Raw genomic sequence first — 19,835 nt, 5'->3', positions numbered from 1 at the left:
ACGATCGCCTCGTCCAACACCCGGTCAGGCATTGCCGGTGCGCAATGCGACACATTGTCTTCTTCCCAACAGGGAGAGAGCTGGTTCAACTCGACTTTGCTTTGATGCTGGTACGATGTTGAGATGATAACGATGGTGCTGCCTGGACATTCGCCACACTGTCAGCTCCATGGCTTTTGCGCCGTTTGCGAAAAAGCGGACACGTGATCACGCACCAGGTCATCGCCACCTGTTTTACACGCACACCACCCTCCAACTCCAACATCGAGCGATGGATTCAATAACACCTCGCACTAGTCCACGATCATCCAACCATTGCTAGCCACCCCCTCCCTTTCCAGGATGAAGGAGGATCCCATGGGACGAGGCTTTGATGTCCAGTCTCTCAGGCATAACCCAATCGCAAGACCTCAGACCTTGGATCGCAAACCAGATGAGAGCCTTTTCCTCCCACAGCTCACTGATTGAGCAAGCCGAGTGAGCCGGGCAAGCCAGGCTACGTCTCCAGTCTAATGCGGCTCTCTCATCAATGGCAATGTGAAGCAGAGTCATCAAGTACCCATCACTTGCCTCATTTTTTCACGGTTAGCATTACGAAGGGCTATCACTCGTCGCCAAACGGTGGAAACCAAGTTTGGCCTTTTGACGTTGATCAGCCAGTAGTCACACGACGGGACACCATGTCACAGCCACCGACGCTTGTGGTGAACACAACCAAGGACGAAGCAGCGACCGTAACCTCTGCCACACATACAAAGTTCCTTGCCGCACTCTCTGCACACTACACAGTACGTCCTCCTCCCCTCCTCCTCCCCTCCCCCTCCCCCCCCCCCCCCCTGCCCTTTGTCCCACCCGCGCGCCAAAAACAGCCTCACCGCCTCCCCCCACCCCCTCTTCCCCCCCCCTCCCCCCACCCCCCTCCCCGCACGCACAGGTCAAGGAGAACACGCGTGGACTGAGTGAGGCGCTGCAAGGATGTGGAGGAGTGCTGCTGGGTGGCCCACGTAAGAGGTTCTCCAAGACTGAGCTCGACGCCCTTCGCGCCGCTGTGGCCCGAGGTGCGACCGTGGTGGTGCTCCTTGGCGAAGGTGGTGAGAAGGCGGCTGGGACCAACATCAACTACTTGCTGGAGGAGTTTGGCATGCGAGTTAACCCTGATGCCGTGGTGGCGACAGCATATTCGGGTGAGTGTCGCCATCCCAAGGAGGTGTATGTCGCTGACGGCGTGCTCAATCGTGTTCTTCCGCGTGTGCCGTTTGTCTACCCGCGCGGCGCCTCGATCAACGTCGAACCGCCGGCTGCTCCGCTCCTCGCCTCGGGCGAGGCTTCGTACCCGCTCAACCAGCCGATTGCCGCTCGCGTCTCGGTCGGCTCGGCCGGTGGTCAGATCCTGGCCATCGCCTCGATCGATATGATTTCCGACTCGTGGCTTGCCCGCGTCCCAGCCAACGCCGAGGTTCTTGACGGCCTCGTCAAGGTTCTCGCCGGCGAACTTGCCCTCAACAAGGTGGATGAGGAAAACCCAGACGTGAGTCCGCCGTATCTGGTGCCCGACACCGAGGCGCTCGCTGTCCGCCTCCGCTCCTGTCTTGAGGACGCAGACCCGCTACCGGCCGCCTTTGAGGAGCTTTTTGAGCTAGAGCCCGTCGGCCTCGACCTCGACCTTCTTCCTGCTGTCTCGGACCTCTTTGTTGAGCTCTCCGTCAAGGACGAGCCGCTTACTCTCATCCCGCCCGAGCTCGAAGTCCCGCTCCCGCCGCTCCAGCCCGCCCTCTTCCCGCCCGAGCTCCGCGGCGCTAAGCCGCCGGCTCTCGAGCTCTTTGACCTCGACGGTGCCTTTGCCACCGAGCGCGTCCGCCTTGCCCAGCTCACCAACAACTGCACTGCCGGTGACGAAAACGCTGACGAGCTCGAGTACTACGTTCGCGCCTGTGGTGACGTCCTCGGTATGCCTGTCACTAACAAGGATACCGGTGCCCCGCGCTCTGGCAAGCAGATCCTCCAGGAAGTCCTCTTTAAGCTGGTCAAGTTTAAGAACAGGATCTAAATCACACCGCCCCCCCCCCCCCCCCCTCCCTGCTTCCCCGCCCTGCCTCCCTTTCCCTCCTCTCCCATCGTGCCCATCTCGCCCTCTGCTGCCACCACACGTGTCACTCGGTCGCCACTCGGCTCAAACGGTCCGTCCGCTGCCTACCCTACCGCCCCCGCACTGTACCACTTGCACGCCACTTGACCCACCTCACGCCGCTCCCCTCCCTCCTCCCTCCTCACGTCATACCTTCATACTTCCCCCTACCTTCCCACCCACACGGAGCTATTTCCATGTGGTAGTCCCCATGTGAATGGTGGGAGTGTGGCCTTCCATCCCCTTGCCCGTGTGGTGTACATAGGTAGTCGGACAGGTTGCACAGGCGGGACGAGGAGGACAGCAGGAACATCAGCTGGAAGTAGTGGCGGGGCAGGGAGTGGCCACAGCAACAACAACAACAACAACAACAATAATCATGTCAATGCCAACATCAACATCAATGGTACCAAGACAAGTCATCATCATGGTCATCATTATGGTCATCATCATGGTCATACTCATGGTCGTCCTACGTCATCGTCTAACAATCATGTGGTGGATGTCGTCTCCTTGGCTGGTGGAAGTAGTGCTGGTATTGGTATTGGTTCGGGTTCGGGAACTGGTGGTACTGGTGGAGGTCTTGCTGCGGCTGCTTCTGTTGCTGCTGTTGCTGCTGTTGCTGGTCGCGGTGGTGGCGGTGGTGGTGGTGGTGGTGGTGGTGGTGGTGGTCATATCGTTGGTGGTACTGGCCGGCTGGTTGGATCTCGGGGGAATGTCTCGGCTCATGGTCGGAGCTCAGTATCTGGATTGTTGTCATCATCGGCAGCAGCTTCGGCTGCGCCGGCCTTTGCTGGTCTTCGTGCTGGTGTTCGGGTGGTCGAGCTGGGCTCAAGAGCTGACATGGCCTTTCTCCCCACGGCCTCTCATCCTACGCACCTGGCTACTCTCCTCTCGCATCACTTTCTCCTCGTTGCCCTTCCAGACTCGATCAGGGTCTACGATCTCGACACCTACGCCCTGGTCTCGGTCTACTCGCTGCCGTCGCCGCTCTCGGTCCTTGCCACCTCACCGCTCCGCCCATTGGCCTTTATGGTCCCGGACGACGGCCCAGCCATCTACATGCTCGACCTTGGTGCGCCGGCGCCACAGTTGGAGACCTTTGATGGCGGGAAGCGGTCAGTGACAGCTCTGGCGGTCCATGCCTCCAAGCCGCTGCTCGCCGCTGGCGACCGCAAGGGCGTTGTCCGCCTCTACGAGTACGGCTCGCACACCTGCCGCTATGCCGCCGACGAGTACGCCGGTGATCCGGTCAAGAAGAAGCTTCGCTCGCCGGTCACTGCCCTTGCTTTTCACCCGTACAAGGACATCCTCGTTGTCGGCTCGGCCGGCGGCCGGCTAGCGGCGTGGGACGTCGGCGGCGCTGCTGAGGCCCAGCTTCTCGCTGTCCGGGCGGCGCTTCCGCCACTCGCCACCATCCGCTTCCACCCGCTCTCGCCGCTCGTCCTCACCCTTTCGACGGCCGGCGATCTCGCCGGATGGAAGCTCGGGCTCGGGCGACGTGACTCACGGCTCAAGCTTGTCGGACTCGTCCAGCAGGCGCAGCTCCCGTTCTCGCCGCCGAGTGACTTTGTCATGCACCGCCGGTTCAACTACGTGGCGTTTTGTGTCCCGCCGCCGCTTGCGGCGCCTTGCGCGCAAGCGGCAACCCCGCTCCGCTCGTCGACCGGCAATCTGCTGCCGCTTTCGACGCCGCCCCAGCTCGCGGCACTCGTCGACGGACTGTACGCGGCGGGCGGCGGGAGCGGTGGGAACGAGTTGGCCGGCGGGCTGTTTTCTGGTGGCGGGAGCCAAGGTGCGCCGGCCATCCACGGCGTGGTCATCCACACGCTCCTCGACCCGCTGCATCCGGGCGGCTTCCTGCCTGTGGTGGCGCCGTACGCGCTCCCGCAGGCTGCAGCCATGTACTCGGACCGGTGGCGGCTGATGGCATTCCACGTCCTCCGCTGCGACAACAATCCGGTGCGCAAGATTGCGCTCGATGACAACGCCAAGGTTGTCCGTGTTCGGCGGGCGGTCCGACACGGCAAGGTTGCGGTCGTCCTGGCCACCTTTCCCGAGGCCGACGCGCCGGCGCGGCACCCACCGCTCCCGGCCTTTGACCACGATCCGTGGGCGGCGACGATGGCACACCGGCTCTCGCACCGGTCGTTTGCGTACATCTCGTTCCACCAGGCGGATGCCCAGGAGGCCCGGCCGCGGCCCGGGCGTGACGTCGTGTTTGTGGGCGAGGGCGGCGACGCCATGCTTGTCCTCGGCCCGCACGGCAAGTCAGCGACCGTGGCAGCCACAGCCGACGAGACCCAGCTCGCGGCCTTTGCCCTCGACAACGTCTGGCATCGGGTGTTTGCCACGCCGCTCCGCGGCGCGCGGGTTGTTCTCTACTACGACATTGTTGCACGGCTCCTTGTGCCCTCGGCCAACATCGACAGCCTGGTTCACCCGCCCAACGCGTACATGCCGTCTTCGGCCCTGCCGCTCCCGCTCGGCCCAGTGCGCGACCCGCACGCGAGTCTCCCGGCGCCCTCGCCTGCCGCACCGCACATCCGCCTCCCACCCCAGACTGTTGTCTCGGACGTGGTGTGGGACACATCCGGCCAGCTTGGAGCGGTCGTCACGCCCTCGCTCCTGCTTGTTGTTGATAGCACGCTTGCAGTCCTCACCTCGTACGCCTCGAGTCGGGCCTCGGAGCTTGTTCCGTTCTTCCTATCGGCAGTCTGGCTCGCCGGCACGTTGCTGTACTCAACTCCGGTCGGGGTCGGCTACTTGACTCCGGGCGGCTATGCCGGGCGGGTGTGCTCACTCGATCTGGTCGACGTTGTTCTTGTTGCCGGCCTTCCAGACCGGCTTGTCTACGCGCACCGGGTCAAGAAGCGGGTAACGGTCGGCTACCACGCAGTTGGTATGCTCGAGCCGCGGCTGGCCGGCAAGCTGTACGGATCGGCTGGCAGTGGGGCGGTGTCTGCGTCTGCGCTGCTCGAGCTGATGGAAAGCTATGACGGGCTCCGGGTCTCGCGGAGCTTCATCGACAAGCTGCGAAGTGGGGCGACAGCGGTCGAGCGCGAGCTTGCGCTTGCGCTGCTGCTCGCGCGCATCGGCGCAAGCTCTGATTGCGGGCAGGACGAGTTGGTGGCGGTCGCACTCGAGCTTGCCGGTGAGCTGGGCGCGTTTGGGCCAGCAAGCCAGCTTGTGAAGAGCGTGCAGGCGAGCGGCGGCGGCGATGGCGCCCACGGTGCGCTCTGCCGGCTCGGCAGTGCAGCAGCGACGGCCGGTGCACTCTCGCTAGCGCACCTTTGCTATGTGGTGGCCGGCGAGTGGTGGGCCGAGTGGCTGCTGCGGGTGGAGGCCGGCGAGAAGGTCCCGCCGCGGCCCAAGGCACCGGGCTCGCTGCCTGCAGTGCAGCTGGCGAATCTTGCGCCGCCGAGAACGAGCGCGCTGGGGCTTGCACCCGAGAGTGTGGCGCGGACAACTCGCGTCTCGGTCGCCATTGCTGACGATGGGTCCGTCGGCTCTGGCCGACATGGGATGCCATCGGCCGGCTCGCCACTCCCACTGGGAAGCCCGGGTGCAGCAGCGTCACCACGCGGCACTGTCTCGTCGTTTGGCGGCTCGTCGTTCCGCGACCTGCTTGCAGCGCACTCGCCGCCGCCGCAGACGACGTCGGTGCCTCCTGCGGCAGCGGCGCCTGTCATCGCGGAGCAGACGATCATGAGTGAGCTTGACGCACTGGAGCTCGACTCGCTCGAGGTTTGGGTAGCGTCGCGCGGCGGCGAGATCGACCGACGCGGTGAGGGCATCGGTGGCCTCGAGTTTGACCGCGACTCTGCCGCCACGTCCTCGGTCCTGCACTCGATGGGCTCGGCGGCGTCGGTTTCGGGCTTTGGCGGCGCGTACGCGGCACGGATGGAGGTGTCGGACGACGATTTGGGTTGTGGGAGCGGCGGCAGTGGGGCCGGTGGCAGCGGGTCGGGCTCAGGCTCGGGCTCGCGCGAGGGGTACCACTACGATGAGGCCGGCCGACTGGTTGACGCCGAGGGCTACGTGGTCCGGCCAGCGGCGCCGGTGACCGCCGACCTCGCTGGCGAGGGGTCAGATGCCTCGGCGTCGTCATCGTCGTCGGGTTTCGGGGCCCGGCCGGCAGCCATTCGTGTCCGCATCCGGACGCAGGAAGAGATGGCAGCAGCAGCAGCAGCGGCAGCGGCCGACGTTGCCGCCATCCCCAAGCTCGGCGAGCTAGGCGTCGGTGCACGGCGGCGTGCAAGACGGCGTGCGCGTCGTGGGCGCGACTCGTGGAGCTCGTCGTCAGACGGCGGTGAACCCGAGCCGCAGCCTGTGGAGCGCCCCGCGACTGCGGTGCCTGCAGGCATCCCCAAGCTCGGTGAGCTGAGCGTGGGCGGGCAGCGACGGGCACGGCGGCGTGCGCGGCGCGCGCGTGACTCGTGGAGCTCATCGTCTGACGGGCGGCAGGAGTGTGGTGACGTGGATGCTGGTGCAAGTGCGGCTACCACAGGCAGCGTGCCGACGACCACACCGCCACCGAGCGTCGCGCCTGTATCAACGGCGACGCCGCCAGCGACGCCGCCGCGGATGCAGCCACCTGGCCCGCGGCCGCCGTCGCCGTCGCCATCTGTTGCGTCATCACTGTCGATGATGTCGACGGTGAGCAGCGACATGTCGGAGGCAGCGCGGCTGCTTAGGGCGGCGATGCGCGCGCTCGAGAGCGGCTCGCTGTCCAAGTGCCAAAAGGCCGCGGTAGCGGCGCTGAGTGCGGCCCGCGAGCGCAAGCAGGCGCGAGTGTGTGCCGGCTATGTGGTTGCTGCGCGACTGCTCAAGGCGCTCAAGCGCGTCGAGCGCGATGGCAAAGCCGGCGAGGCTGCCGCGTTAGCGGCGCGGCTGGCGGCGCTCCCGCTTCATCGCAAGCACCGGGCGGTGATGCGCGAGCTGGCGAGCGCACGCGACGGCGCAGTCGCCCCTCATGGCATGTCAGTCGACGACCTTGCTGGAGCCGTGGCGCCGTCTGCCGACGTTGCCGAGTGCTCATGGTGCGGCGTGCGGACAGCGCGCCCGAGTGGCGTTCCACTGCCGAGCATAAGCCGTCTTGAGCAGCGATGCCAGGTGTGCGGCTTTCAGCAGCCGTAGCCTCTGTCAATGAGTACACACCCAGCCCAGCCGACCTGTGATGATGATGATGATGACCTTTGCCCAATCCCTTTCCCGCGACCCCTGATGCTGACTCACGTCAACCCATCAACCCGATCCCCCCCCCCCCCCCCCCCCCTTCATTCCTTCTCACCATTCCTTCCCAACGATCCCCTCCCAACACCTGACCTCCTCCCCCCCCCCCCCTACCTCCCATGCCCTTCCGCCTCCTTGTGCTGGAATGCACGCCCAGCTGCGACTGGCAGACCATGTTCGCCGGAGCAAGAGTAGGCGGGGAGGAAGTGATTGTGGAACAGGCGAGTCTCGGGGAAGTCTCCCTGGCGGTGTACTCGGACGGCAAGCCGGTGGTCTTCCTCCGAGCCAACCAGCGACGGACGCGACAGATGACCTTTCGCCCAGATCATGTACTGCTTCGAACAGTCTTCCATTCTCGTCAAGGTCAAGATGATCGTAACTTGCTCTACGGGCTCATCTCGGCTGGGATCTCCGCCACAAACTCGCTCCATTCGGCTTACGCTGCCCTTCATCGTCCTGTTGTTCATGGTGAGCTCCGCAAGCTCCATCGTCAGCTCGCTGATACGCCTCATGGCTTCCCGCTCATCGCTCAGGCCTACTATCCCAATGCTGCAGCTATGATCGTCACGCCGGATCTACCGGTCGTCGCAAAGCTTGGTCATGCTCATGCTGGCTACGGCAAGATGCGCTTCACCGATGCCGAGTCGCTTGACGACTTTAAGGGCGTCATGGCCATCACGCCGCACTACTGCACCGTCGAGCCTTACATCGAGTGGGACCACGATCTGCGGATTCAGAAGATCGGCGAGTGCTACCGCGTCTTCAAGCGCGTCTCGCCGCGCTGGAAGGGCAATGTCGGCAACGCCGGCGTTGTCGAGGAGATCGAGCTCACTCCGCAGTTCAAGGCCTGGATCGACGCCGCCTCGGGCGTCCTCGGCGGCCTCGACATCTGCGCCCTCGACCTCCTTCACTCATCCACAGACGACTCGTACCACATCCTCGAGCTCAACGATACAGCCATCGGCCTTGTCAACGCCGTCGCCCTCGACGACATGGCTGCCATCCGCGACGTCGTTCTCCGCAACATGACCGCCACCCTCGTTCTCCCCACCGCCTACCCGCTTCCGCCGGCGGATCCCGACGCCTCGGCCGTCGCCGCCCTCACTGCCTCGCTTGATGCTCGTACTCAGCAGCTTGTCGCCCTCGCCGCAGAGCTTGAGCTCGCCAAGGCCCAGCTCGGTCTCGGGAGGCAAGCTCCGATTCCGCGCTCAGCGCCTCCACAGCCTCGCGCGCCTGCCGCTGCCAGCACCTCCACCCGCTCACACCCTCGCCATGACGGCCGCGCCGCCCGCCGCCCACGAGGCCACATCTCCCGCACTACCGCCTGCTATCTGCTCATCTTCTTCTTGCTCCTCGCCGCTGTTTCGGCTTTCTTCTCCATCCGTCGTGATCGCCAGCGGCAGCTGGCCGCTCTTGCCACCGCCGCCGAAGCGCTATCTGATGTGCCCAATGACCGGGTTGATCTTTAACATGGTTGGTGATGGAGACGGGAAAAAGAGGAGTCGTAGGGGGTCTAGGGTGCGCTTTGCAGACGCTTAGCGGACAGACTCTGCGCTGACGCTTGATAACACTTGCGCTCTCAGTTGTGATTGCTCATGGATGGGCGGTCACGATTGCACCCGTTTGCGCGGTCGCGATTGCTCATGCTCGCTCGCGTGTCCAAGCTCTTGCGCTTCCGCTCGCCCAAGCTCTTGCGCTTCCGCTCGCCCAAGCTCTTGCGCTTCCGCTCGCCCAAGCTCTTGCGCTTCTGCTCGCTCGCGCTCGCTTCCGCTCGCTCGCGCTCGCTTCCGCTCGCTCGCGCTCGCTTCCGCTCGCTCGCGCTCGCTTCCGCTCGCTCGCGCTCGCTTCCGCTCGCTCGCGCTCGCTTCCGCTCGCTCGCGCTCGCTTCCGCTCGCTCGCGCTCGCTTCCGCTCGCTCGCGCTCGCTTCCGCTCGCTCGCGCTCGCTTCCGCTCGCTCGCGCTCGCTTCCGCTCGCTCGCGCTCGCTTCCGCTCGCTGGCTCACTTACGCTCGCTCGCTTGCGCTCGCGCTCGCAACAAACCGCTCACACTCCTCCTCTCCATCAAACCCAATCGCGTACACAACATCACGCACCACGTCTTCCAGCTCAACTTCGGGCCATCCATACACTTCCTCCACGCGTACGTCCTTCCATTCCAGGACAGCCAAAACCCGCCGCCGCTGCTTCACCGCCCCTCCTCCCCGGACAAAGAACACCACGTCGTTGCATGCCACCCACTCAACAGCTTCTTCGACTCCGCCCCAGACCAGCACGCCCTTTCCCTCTTCCACAACACGGCGTGAGGGCACAACAAGCTCCACAGCTCGCTTGTCGTTGATCCACGTCTGCTGCGAGATCTCTAGCAGCCGCGCCCGCTGCTCCGCCTGCCGCTTCTTCTCGTTGATGTCGTTGGCCTTGGCCTGCACCGCACTCGCTGCCTCGGCAATCACAGCGTACGACTCGTGCTCCTCATCCGTGTTCTTCTGCACCCGCGCGAGAAGCAGCGGGTACTTGAGCATCCGCTGGAATGGCTTTTCCAGCCCAGAAAACGGGCCCTGCCCGCGTGGCATGCTCGCGCCCACACTCTGTCGCCACGCCACAAACGCCTCACGCGACGACAGCTGCGCAAGCATCGCCTGCGCCTCGCCGAGCGCGTTGACGTACGGTGAAAACACAGAGAGGTATCCAATCATGTCCAGGAATACCTGCGCCACAGCCGCGCCTGCATCGCCCTCGCTGCTCATTGCCTCGGTGAGCCGGCTCATAAACTCACATGCCACACGCCGCACGGGCCCTAGGTGCGAGAACAACACCCGCCACTCCGCCTCGCTCACAACTCCGGCCTCGCGCAGCGGGATCGCAACTTCATCCTCCATCGACACCATCGCGTCGCGGTACACCTCCTCAGAGCGCACAATTTCGTCAAGCGCTCCGGCACGCTCTGCACTCGCTCGCTCGCGCTTTTCCGCAGCCTCGGTCGTGCTCGCATTCGCATTCGCGTTCACGCTCTCCTCGCTCCGGCTCGCGTCCTCTGCTGCGTCCACCTCGCCAATGAGCGCCGCCACCAGCGAGAGCAGCCGCGTGCCCATTCCTGCTGAGCGCGACTTGCGCTGTGCCGCCACTGAGAGTGCCACCGGCTCCAGTCCGCGCAGCAGGATCTCCACCCGCAGCACAAGCGCGCGCGCCTCGAGCGTCGCACGCGACCGCAAATCGAGCTCAAGCACAGCGCACAGCAGGAGCGCCTCGGCAGGCCGCGCCTCGCCGAGCACCTCGCTTGCCAACAGTGCAAACTGCAGAAGCAGCTCCCGCGCCTCTCCGTTGGCGTGTCCGCGTGCCGCATCCCGAACAGGCTCCAGCGCGTCCACACGGACTGACCCGCGCACAAATGCATCTCGCACCCACGCCACAGTGTGCATGCTCAGCGTCACTAGCGCCTCCACAACGTCGATCACCGCAGCCCACGCCTCTGGCGGAAGCAGCGCCACGCTGGCACTCTCGGCTGCCGCCGAAAGCTCAGCCTCCATCGCCACAATCCCACGCCACCCGCTCGAAATCGTACGGTGGCACGGCAGCTCCATGTCCAGCCGCTCTGAGAGCTGCTCAAAGCCCACAAGCTCGCTCAGCGCAGCCTCGTAGTCGCCGCAGCACGCCGCAGCATGGCCAATCCACAGCTTGTCCAGCAGCACACGCGGCGAATCCTTGAGCCACCGCGACGTGCCGTCCCGCGATCGCTCCAGAAGCTCGCGTCCACGCTCTAAAAGCCCGATCCGCAGTGCTGCCCGCCCCGCAAAGTGCAGCACGCATCCCTCGTCCCACCACGCCATCGAGCTCTCCATTCGTTCGCCCGCAGCTCGTGCAAAGTCGAGCACGCCCTCGATTTCGGCGTCAAAGTCGGCCTCGTTCACGTTGTTGGCATCCCACGGCGAGCTCGCTCCGCTCATCCACACTGCCGGCGCGAGCGACGGATATGACGCCTCGCGCCCCTCCCACGGCGAGCTTGCGCCACTCATCCACACCCCCGGCACCAGCGATGGGAGCGACACCTCGTCACCAGTACCACTGCTCAGCCCGAGTGCAGCGCTTGCTGCACGCACCTCGGCAGAGTTGAGCGACTCAAACACCGAGTTGGCCCGCGGCCGCGTTGTGCTCACCACTGGCACGCTCGCGTCGCCCCCGCCCGCCCGCGCGCACAGGCCCAGCCGCTCGAGCCGCACCCGGTCGGGTACGCCGCGGTAGCCAGACGTGCGGTAGTGCGACCAAACGTCCAGTTTCTCCTTCACGGGTACCACAACCCAGAGCTTGGCGCACGCCACAAACGCAAGCACCGTCGCAAGCATCTCGTCCAGCGTCGAGCCGGCCATCGTGTACATCTTGCTCTCTTCGCCCTGCACAAATTCGGCCACAAAAGCCCGGTCGTCGCTCGCCCTGTAAACCTGGCGCGCCAAGTTGCGCTGCAGCCCGAGTGCATGCAGTAGACTTGTCACCTCGGCGCCCACGCTCTCGGGCACAACCCGCTTCCGGACCAATGCCTCCATCCCAAATGCCCTGTCGTTGCCCACTCCGTAGTACACACACATGCCGTACACGCACTCGCGCACTACGCACATCATCTCGCGCCCGAGGTCAATCTGCGCTTGCCGGCCTGCAAACAGCATTCCGTCCTCAAACTGAACCGCAAACCCGAACACCGCGTTCGCCACAATCGTGCTTCCTTGCGCATGTCGCGCATACACACGAGAAAACAGCCCGCCACCGATCTTCTCGCCGCGCAGCTTCTTGAGCGCGCCAGACAGCGCCGCAGTCACACGCGATCCGGGCGTCTCCCACAGCACATCATACCCGCAGCGCCGCGTCGCGAGGAGCTTGGCAACCACCGCAGGCGATCGCACCACCGTCGTGTCATAGGCAAGCTTGAGCCGGAGTCCAGACTCGGCACAGTGCACCGAAACGCTACCATCCGTACGGAGCCCACCCCGGAGCTCGCCGAGGTTCGCCAGCTTCACCGCAAACAGCGAGAGCATGTTGTACACAAACCGTTTCGCCCCCGGTGAATTGCTCTCGACAGCAACAACAACCTCAACAGGCTCGTGCACAAGTGCCTCACCGCTCCGCATCACAAGCACCGCAAGCGCAGGCACCTCCACCACAGCAGAGACAGAGAGCACGGCGTGCTCCCACATCTCCCGCAAAAGCCCCATCTGCCGCTCGCCGGCCTGCACGCTCACCATCCCGGACGCGCTCGCCGCCACTTGCGCCTCGCGCAGCTGCGCAAACCGCTCTCGGAACTTGGCGGTGAAAGCCACGGTCTCTTCCGTGAGCATCGTGCCCAGCTCGTCGCTAACAAAAAAGCCCTCCACGCGCTCCATCTTCTTGACCAGGTATGACTCAAAGGCCTCGGCATCCAGCCCGTCGCACACCTCGCTCGTTCCGTGCAGCACCTCCACCGCCGCGTTGTACAGCATCGCCGCCTCAACATACGGCGCAACATCCACCACCCGGTTCGCCCCGTCGGTATACTGTGCCGCGTGACTGGCGTACGCCGCAGACAGCCGCGCGTCCGCCATGTAGTCCAGCCCAAGCACAACCTCCGACCGCCGGCTCCCAGCCACCGCGTCAGAGTAGTACCCCTCCACACCCTTGCTTGCATCTTCTTCGAGCAGCTGCGGCGACTCGACGTACCGTACAAGGAGCTGCGGATCAATGAACAGCTGCATGATCTTGTACCGCCCATGCCGGAACGCAAGGTCCACAGGCGTGTCGCCGTTGGCATTCTTCACAAACACCTTGGCCCCGTACTGCACAAGGAGCACAACCGTTTCCGCAAACCCGTTCTTCGTTGCAAAGTGCAGCGCTGAGTAGCCCCACACCTCGGTGAGCGCGTTCACAGGCGCCCCAGCTTCCAGCAGTAGCCGCACCGTCCGCGCATCGCCCTGCCGTGCGCAAATGTGCAGCGGCGTCTTGTGGTCGTCAAGCTCCGGCCGCGCAAGCAGTTCCAGCTGCGCCTGCCGCTCCGCAGCAATTACAATCTCGTCGTCCTCTCCGGACCCGTACACCACGCGATTCAGATCCTCGCCATTGGCTCCGACCCCGCGGACAATCTCGCGGCGCGAGACGGCGCCCACACCCGACAGCAGAAGCTGCACGCACTCGTGCGACTTGCTCTCGCAAGCATAGTGCAGTGCCGTCCGCTTTCCCGACGCCCCACTCGCGAGCCCCACGTACGCAAAGTGTGACTCCAGCCGGCTCACGTGGCTGCCACACCGCGCCGCGTACGCCTCCAGCAGCATCTGAACAAGGTCGGGCGCACACATCGCAGCCGCCCGATGCAGCGGCGTGTAGCCAAACGTGTCGTACGAGGTCAACGATGGCGAGAACTCCAGCAGCCGCCGCACAGCCCCGCTCCGCTTCTCGTACACCGCAAAGTCAAAAACAGACCGTCCGTGCGAGACCTCCAGCGCCAGAAATGTAGCCAGCGCCCCAGGCTTGGTTGCCACACTTTGTGCCACAGAGCGCACAACCTGCACAAGCCCGGCATCACTGCCCTGCTCCAGCAGCCACATCTGCACGCCCACAAGCTCGCGCCAAAGCTCAAGCTCCTCTGGCGGCGACCCACACATCCGGAACCCGTCGCCCTCGGCCCCAAGTACAATTGTAAGCGCCACTCCGGACGTGATCAGCCGCCGCCAATCTGCGACTTCCACCCCAGGAAGGAGGCCAAGCTCGAGCTGCGACACCGCCGTACCAAGTGCCATCAGCCCTTCAGTCGTCAGTGACTTCAGCGGCGCCTGCCCAGTGCTCTGCACCAACCGCACACACATCAGCTCCGGCGCCCATGCCACAGCCTCCACGAGCTTACCCAGCGGCACACCTGGGTCGACAAGCGTCAGCTTGGTCAGGCCTGGCACCCGGAGTGCTGCATCGAGCAGAAGCTCTTCGTCGCTCTGACGCAGCAGCTTCAGGTCCACCACCGGCAGCAAGTCCTCAATCGCGCGCGCCATTGTAAAACGCTCATACTTGCTCGTCTCCTTACCGCCCTCGCTCCACGGCCAGTACCGCGACCGCCGGTACAGCGCTTCCGGCAGCGACGCCGAGAACCCGGACGTGTACTCCTCTGACTCGATTGCTGCCGAGTACAGCGCGCCCACGGTCGGCGAGACAGCGTTGAGGAGAGCGAGGTGGGAGGCCGACTCTTCGTCCTGTAGCACTCTCTGCAGCGCCACTAGCCGAGAGTACACCATCCGCGCACTATGCTTGCCCCACAACGTGCTCGAGACCCTCGCCGCGGCCCCGGTCACCAACCCGAGCCACTCAAGGACAAAGAGCGCAGGTTCGATCGCGAGCACTACCTCGCGTGTCGTTGCCTCAAACGCCGCAAGCATTTGCGGCATGCAGAGCAGGATCGACCGCAGTCGCACCCCACCGCGCCCGGAAAAGCCACTCTGCGCATCGTCAATCGCCACAAACGCCGTCAGCTTGCCATCGCTCATGCACAGCTGGAGCGAGACGAGGCCGGCAGCCAGCGAGTCGGGTACAGCCAGCACACACATCACAAACGCTCGCGAGAACGACCCAATATCAATCGCATCTACAAGCTGCGGGTACCATCGCAATGCGCGCGCCAGATCGATGCCGGCCACGCGGCTCACAAGCTGCTTGCCGCAGAGCGATTCGACCCGCGCCTCATCGCTGCCAACCGTCCTGATCGAGACCTCGGTCGACCATGCCACCGGCGATGAGGCGCCAAACAACAGCCGTCCCAGGTGCTGGACCGCCATCTGCGCCATCGGCGCCCGCGATGGTCTGTACCGTAGCCCGTGATGGACAGGCTCGACTCGGCGGATGTCGTCGGCCAGCGGGAACGAGTGAAACACCGCCGTTGCCTGCTCGATCGACAGCTGCCGCACTCCGAGCTCGCTCGTCACCATCACGCTTCGGCTCAGCGCCAGGCTTGCTGGCTCGGCCTCGGCGGGAAGTTGCCGCTCCACGGCAAGGTACTCCCCGGCTAGCTGCGTCAGGGTCCGCCGCGCCTTGGGCGCTCGATTGGCTGCTGCGTCAAGCTTGCGGATCGCCGCCAGGAGGCCGGCTCGCCCGTCTCTGTTCCAAACGCTCACCGGCGAACCGAGCTCCGAGACCAGCTTGCCTAGCCACGACGAGCCCATCTCGGCAGAGAGCCGTGCAAGTTCGCCCATCGCTCGCGACCACATGTCGTCCACAGTCACTAGCTCGAGCTCCACCACAAGCGGTGCCTGTGCAGAAAGCCCGAGCTCACTCGAGACTAGCGGCCACGCAGGGTCAAGCAGCTCACTCGCCGCTGTGCTCTCATTGCTAAACGTGGCCACCGAGAGCCCAGACTTGCACACCGCCAATCGGTGCGGCAGCGCGTCAAGCATGCCATTCGCCCGCGCTTCCATGAACGTCAAATCCAGCAAGAGCATTCGCATCCGCCGCACTCGTGCACGCTCGCATGCCAGCAGATCGTCAAGGACCGAGACAACGTCGCGGAGAAAGCTAAAGAACCGCTCCCGCTGGGCCACAAGCTCGCCGGCCCGGCACTCGACCCACTCGACGCTGGTCTCGCGGAGCGCCGCTGTCTTGGCCGCGAGCTGGGTTTTGGCCGCCTGCGACCAGACCGGGACCGCCGCCTCGCCTTCGCCCTCACCACCGAGGCTCTGCACAAAGCCGAGCGCCGCGCCCCGCTGAGCTGCAAACTTGGCCTCGGCCCGCTCGGGCTCACGGGCATGCGCCAGCTCGTAGCCCTCGTACGCCATCATAAAGCCCTTGACATCGGAGCGCCGCGAGAGCAGATTGCCCAGCCGGGTGTTGAGCTCACCGAGCTCGGCCTCGGCCGTCACGATACTATCGACCGCGTCGCGCGTGGAGCTCGCCAGCTGGCCCACCTCGTACGCCTCGAGCCACTTTTCCAGCACGGTGGCTGACAGCGAGCCCAGGACCAGCTCGCACTTACTCCCCCCGCGAATCCAGAACCGGAAGGCGAGAAACGGAAGCGCGAGAGTATGGTCCGCCAGGGCCATTGCTGCCACCGCAGCGTACGCCGCCGCTGCCAGCCGCACAGTTTGCTGCCACTGATCCAGCAAGTGGAAAGGGAGCAAGCCGAGCGCAGAGACCTCGGCAAATCGCACAAACTCACCAAGCGTCTTGAGCGCCTCTGCCTCGCCGGCGACCATCGACGCGCTTGCCAGCGAATCGCGGACTTGACGGTCAAGCGGGCCGAGCCCCGCCAGCTCGACCAGCGCCGACGCCAGGAGGCCATCAACCAGCCGCGCCTGGATGCTCTCCGCCTGGACCCGCATTGTCTCGAGCTGGACCGCACACTCGACAACTCGCTTGTGGACAACGCCTGTGTCAACGCCAAGTTCCTCCAGCGGGCCCTGCGCCAGTTCGGGATTCGACACCACCACTCCGAGCGCTTCCTTCAGCCCGAGCACTTGCTCCGAGTCGGCTTCAAACGCGAGGACAAGCTCGCTGAGCTCAGGACCGGAAACCTCGGCGCTGCTGACGACCTGCGCCAGGCGCGCTTCCTGCCGCTCTGTCAGCCGGGCGAGCGAGGCGGCGGCCTCGTGGTAGACAAAGGCGACATCGAGCTCGTCGGGGTCGCGAAGAACCGACGGGTTCTGCACAACGTCAAAGAAAAGGTTGAGCAGGTTGGCGTCGCCAAAGCACTCGCTATCGTCGTCGTCGGCCTCGATGCCGAGTGAGGCCACTGTCGAGAGGAGGAGGCCAAACCCACAGAGCTGCTTGATGCGGTTGGCATATGAAAAGGCGTGCATGAGGAGGCCTGACTTGCGGTGGGTCTCGATGACCGCCGCCGAGAGCAGGAGCCGGAGGGCCAGCAGGCTCTCGAGCACTTCACGGAGCGGGCGCTCCTCGGCCGTGAGCGAGCCAAACAGGCCGCCGTCGCGCTCCAAGAGGCCGTGCTGGACCTCGTCGGTGAGTTGAAAGTCTTGGATAGTGTGCCACATCGAGACAAACGAGGGAACAAAGTCCGAGACAAACGTCGTTGTTGCCCGCTCAACCTCTTGGAAGAGGGTCTTGAGCCGCGGTCCGGTCCAGTACGCACCGAGCGCTGTAAAGCCGGCGGCAATGTCGGCCATGAGCGTCGAGCCTCTTGGAGCGCCCGCCTCGATAGCCTGCAGGATGGCATCAATGAGCTCGACGAGGTTTGTCTCGCGAGGGTCGTTGGCCGGGTCGAGACTTAGCTGCGCAAAGTAGCCCCGGAGGAGCACCGCCCGCAACGATGACGCCCCGGCCTTGGTCCGCGCGGCCAGAACCGCGAGAATGGCGTTGATGGCCAGCGCCCGTCGCCCGTCAGAGAGCCGCCTCACAAACTCGCCGCGAAGCAGCGGGATCTGCAGCAGCGCACAGACAAAGGTGTTGAGCAGAGTGTCTGGCACCGCACCCACAATGACGTCTAGAGACGGCGTCGGCTTCCAGCTTGTCGTGTGTGAGATCGATGACGACAGCGAGCGGGTGAGCGTCGCCTCGCCGTTCGCCGCCGCAGCTGCAGCCGCTGCCGCCATCGCCAGTGAGCCCGAGCCTGTGTTTGAGCTCGACTTGAAGGTGAGAAGCGAGGTGACCCGCGACGGCCGTTTAGCCGACGCGAAACGAAAGTGCACAATGACGAGGTGGGCCACGTATTGAACCTCGACCGGCGTGGAAAAGAATTGGCCTGAGGTGAGACCCGAGTCGACGAGGTCGGTGAGAACTCGGTCGACGTTAAACGGCGTGACGTCGACGAGTGGAACATGCTGGGCAGCGGCGGCAGCGAGGTGCGACGCGAGCGCGCCGTGGAGCGCCGCAAATAGCGGCGAGGTCTCGCTGTCGAGGTCGACCGAGGCAAAGAGCGAGGGCAGGACGCCGGAGATGCGGTGAACAAGGACTTGTCCAAGCGCCCGATGCTGCGGCACGACAAGGGCTTCGACCTGGGCGCGGAGCGCAGGCGCCGAAGCCTCGGACGCCTTGAGCGCCGCCCGTGCAGTCTCAAAGACCGGCAGGAGCGCGTCGGCCTCCCACTGCGCGGCGGCGACACCGGCGGTTCGCGCTTGGGTGAACGCCTCGCACCACCCAATCTGGGTTGGTGTGAGGTCGTCGAGGAGAAACGACATGACCGCAGACTTGAACGCTCGGAACTTGAGTTGCTGCAGAACGTACGTCATCGCCGCCGATGCCACCTGGGGCTGGCCGTCGTCAGCGTATGTTGCCAGTAGCTTGACCAGCAGCGACGGCTGCGGCTTGCGAAGATAGGCGTTGAGTCGATCAAGGACATCACCAGAGACAAGTTCGAGAACGCGCGGAACCGGCTGAGGACTGTCTCGTTCGCTCAACAGCGTCTCGGGGTCGGGCGGAGCCGACGCCGGGTACTCGAGTGCAAGGATGAGGCCGTCGACCGGGGAGGCAGCCGCACGAATACTTGCTTCTGCGGCCGCAGCCAGTGAGCCGTCGTTATTGTCGGCGCATGCTGGAAGTCGGCCCCACGCCAGCCGGCACGCCTGGCGCCAGATGTCGTTGGACCGGAACCGCTCGCGCCACGCAAGACACACATCACCGGCCGTGAGCAGGTCCTCGATCGGAAGAAGCGACGCAATGCGTGCCACAACACTCGCCGGCAGAGCCAGGACGTCCATGGCCCCCAGATCGTGGCGGACGCTGTCGTCTGCCTCTGAACACGGCGAGCTGGTCGCGAGCTCGCGCTGCCGCAGCGAGTGGAGGACCCGCAGCGAGACAAGCTCGACCGTCATAGCGCTCGGTTCACTGCCGGGCGATGCCGGCGCAAGCACCGGCTCAAACGTCTCGACAAAGTCTGTAAAGGAGAGCTCAATCTCCGCGCGGCCAACGACGCCGTTAAGCCCGTCACACCCGTACCGTGCCGAGTTGAACCGCAGCGAGTCCCAGTGACCCGAGCCTGAGCCAACATCACCGCTTAGTGACGAGGCCAGCTCCGTCTGGTTTGCCGCCTCTTGACTTGAGGTATACTGTTGCTGTTGATAGGGAAGGATGACTCGTGCGGCCTGGGCAAGAGTGGCCACATGTTCAGGCGTGGTGGCCACCGCACCTGTGGTGTCGCCAGACATGCAGAGTATGGACGAGGGCACGAAAGAAGAGGGTAAGACGCCCAAGCACCAGTAGCAGGACCGGGAGCAGCAGAAGTATCATCATGCCCATGCCCCCCGTGACCGGCGTCGCCCCACGCCGCCCAACCCCCCACACGCCCCCCACACACACGCCCCGTCCAAACAGACAGGCACATACACAGACGCCACACCCCCACACCATCCCCCCCACCCCCACCCATAACCATTCCGCATCCCATGTGACCTCATTCTATGTGTGAGTGTATGTCTATGTCCATATACCCATACCTTCCCCCGTCCGCTGTCCCACCACACCTCCCTCCCCCCCCCCCCCCCCCCCCCCCCCTTCCCTCCTGCCCGGCCCGTACCACCAACTTTCCCTTCCA

The 19,835-nt window shown here is 64.7% G+C and overlaps 3 protein-coding genes across 4 annotated transcripts; 2 read left to right on the top strand and 1 right to left on the bottom strand.

Moving 5' to 3' along the window:
* The first annotated feature begins 616 nt into the window (after positions 1–616).
* On the top strand, positions 617–2,063 carry AMSG_08111 (intraflagellar transporter 52). The gene is made up of 2 exons (XM_013899882.1): positions 617–788; positions 935–2,063. The coding sequence occupies exons 1-2, from the start codon at positions 681–683 to the stop codon at positions 2,045–2,047; spliced, it is 1,221 nt and encodes a 406-aa protein (XP_013755336.1). The 5' UTR covers positions 617–680; the 3' UTR covers positions 2,048–2,063.
* A 442-nt stretch (positions 2,064–2,505) lies between these two features.
* On the top strand, positions 2,506–8,829 carry AMSG_08110 (synapsin short isoform; the record flags this gene model as incomplete). The annotated part of the gene is made up of 2 exons (XM_013899881.1): positions 2,506–7,193; positions 7,730–8,829. Exons 1-2 carry the CDS (start codon positions 2,969–2,971, stop codon positions 8,827–8,829), a joined length of 5,325 nt encoding a protein of 1,774 aa, XP_013755335.1. The 5' UTR covers positions 2,506–2,968.
* Positions 8,830–9,270: 441 nt separating this feature from the next.
* AMSG_08109 lies at positions 9,271–19,449 on the bottom strand (the record flags this gene model as incomplete). 2 transcript variants are annotated; one of them, XM_013899880.1, is made up of 3 exons in its annotated part: positions 9,271–10,096; positions 10,276–19,334; positions 19,431–19,449. In XM_013899880.1, 3 exons carry the CDS (start codon positions 19,447–19,449, stop codon positions 9,968–9,970), a joined length of 9,207 nt encoding a protein of 3,068 aa, XP_013755334.1. In that variant the 3' UTR covers positions 9,271–9,967. The 2 variants fall into 2 exon arrangements, with proteins under 2 accessions (XP_013755334.1, XP_013755333.1); XM_013899879.1 differs by having other exon boundaries at positions 9,271–19,334.
* Between the last annotated feature and the right edge of the window lie 386 nt (positions 19,450–19,835).

The sequence above is a fragment of the Thecamonas trahens genome (genome assembly GCF_000142905.1).
Source record: "Thecamonas trahens ATCC 50062 unplaced genomic scaffold supercont1.41, whole genome shotgun sequence".
NCBI lineage: Eukaryota > Apusomonadida > Apusomonadidae > Thecamonas > Thecamonas trahens.
Note: the sequence above shows the minus strand (reverse complement) of the source record. Positions and strands in the feature narration are given on the sequence as shown.

What these genes read in the sequence shown, in the direction of transcription:
- AMSG_08111 (XM_013899882.1), top strand. Translation starts at nt 681, where the DNA reads ATGTCACAGCCACCGACGCTTGTGGTGAACACAACCAAGGACGAAGCA. An exon ending in CACTCTCTGCACACTACACA is followed by an intron (nt 789 to 934) that starts GTACGTCCTCCT and finishes CCGCACGCACAG; the next exon opens with GTCAAGGAGAACACGCGTGG.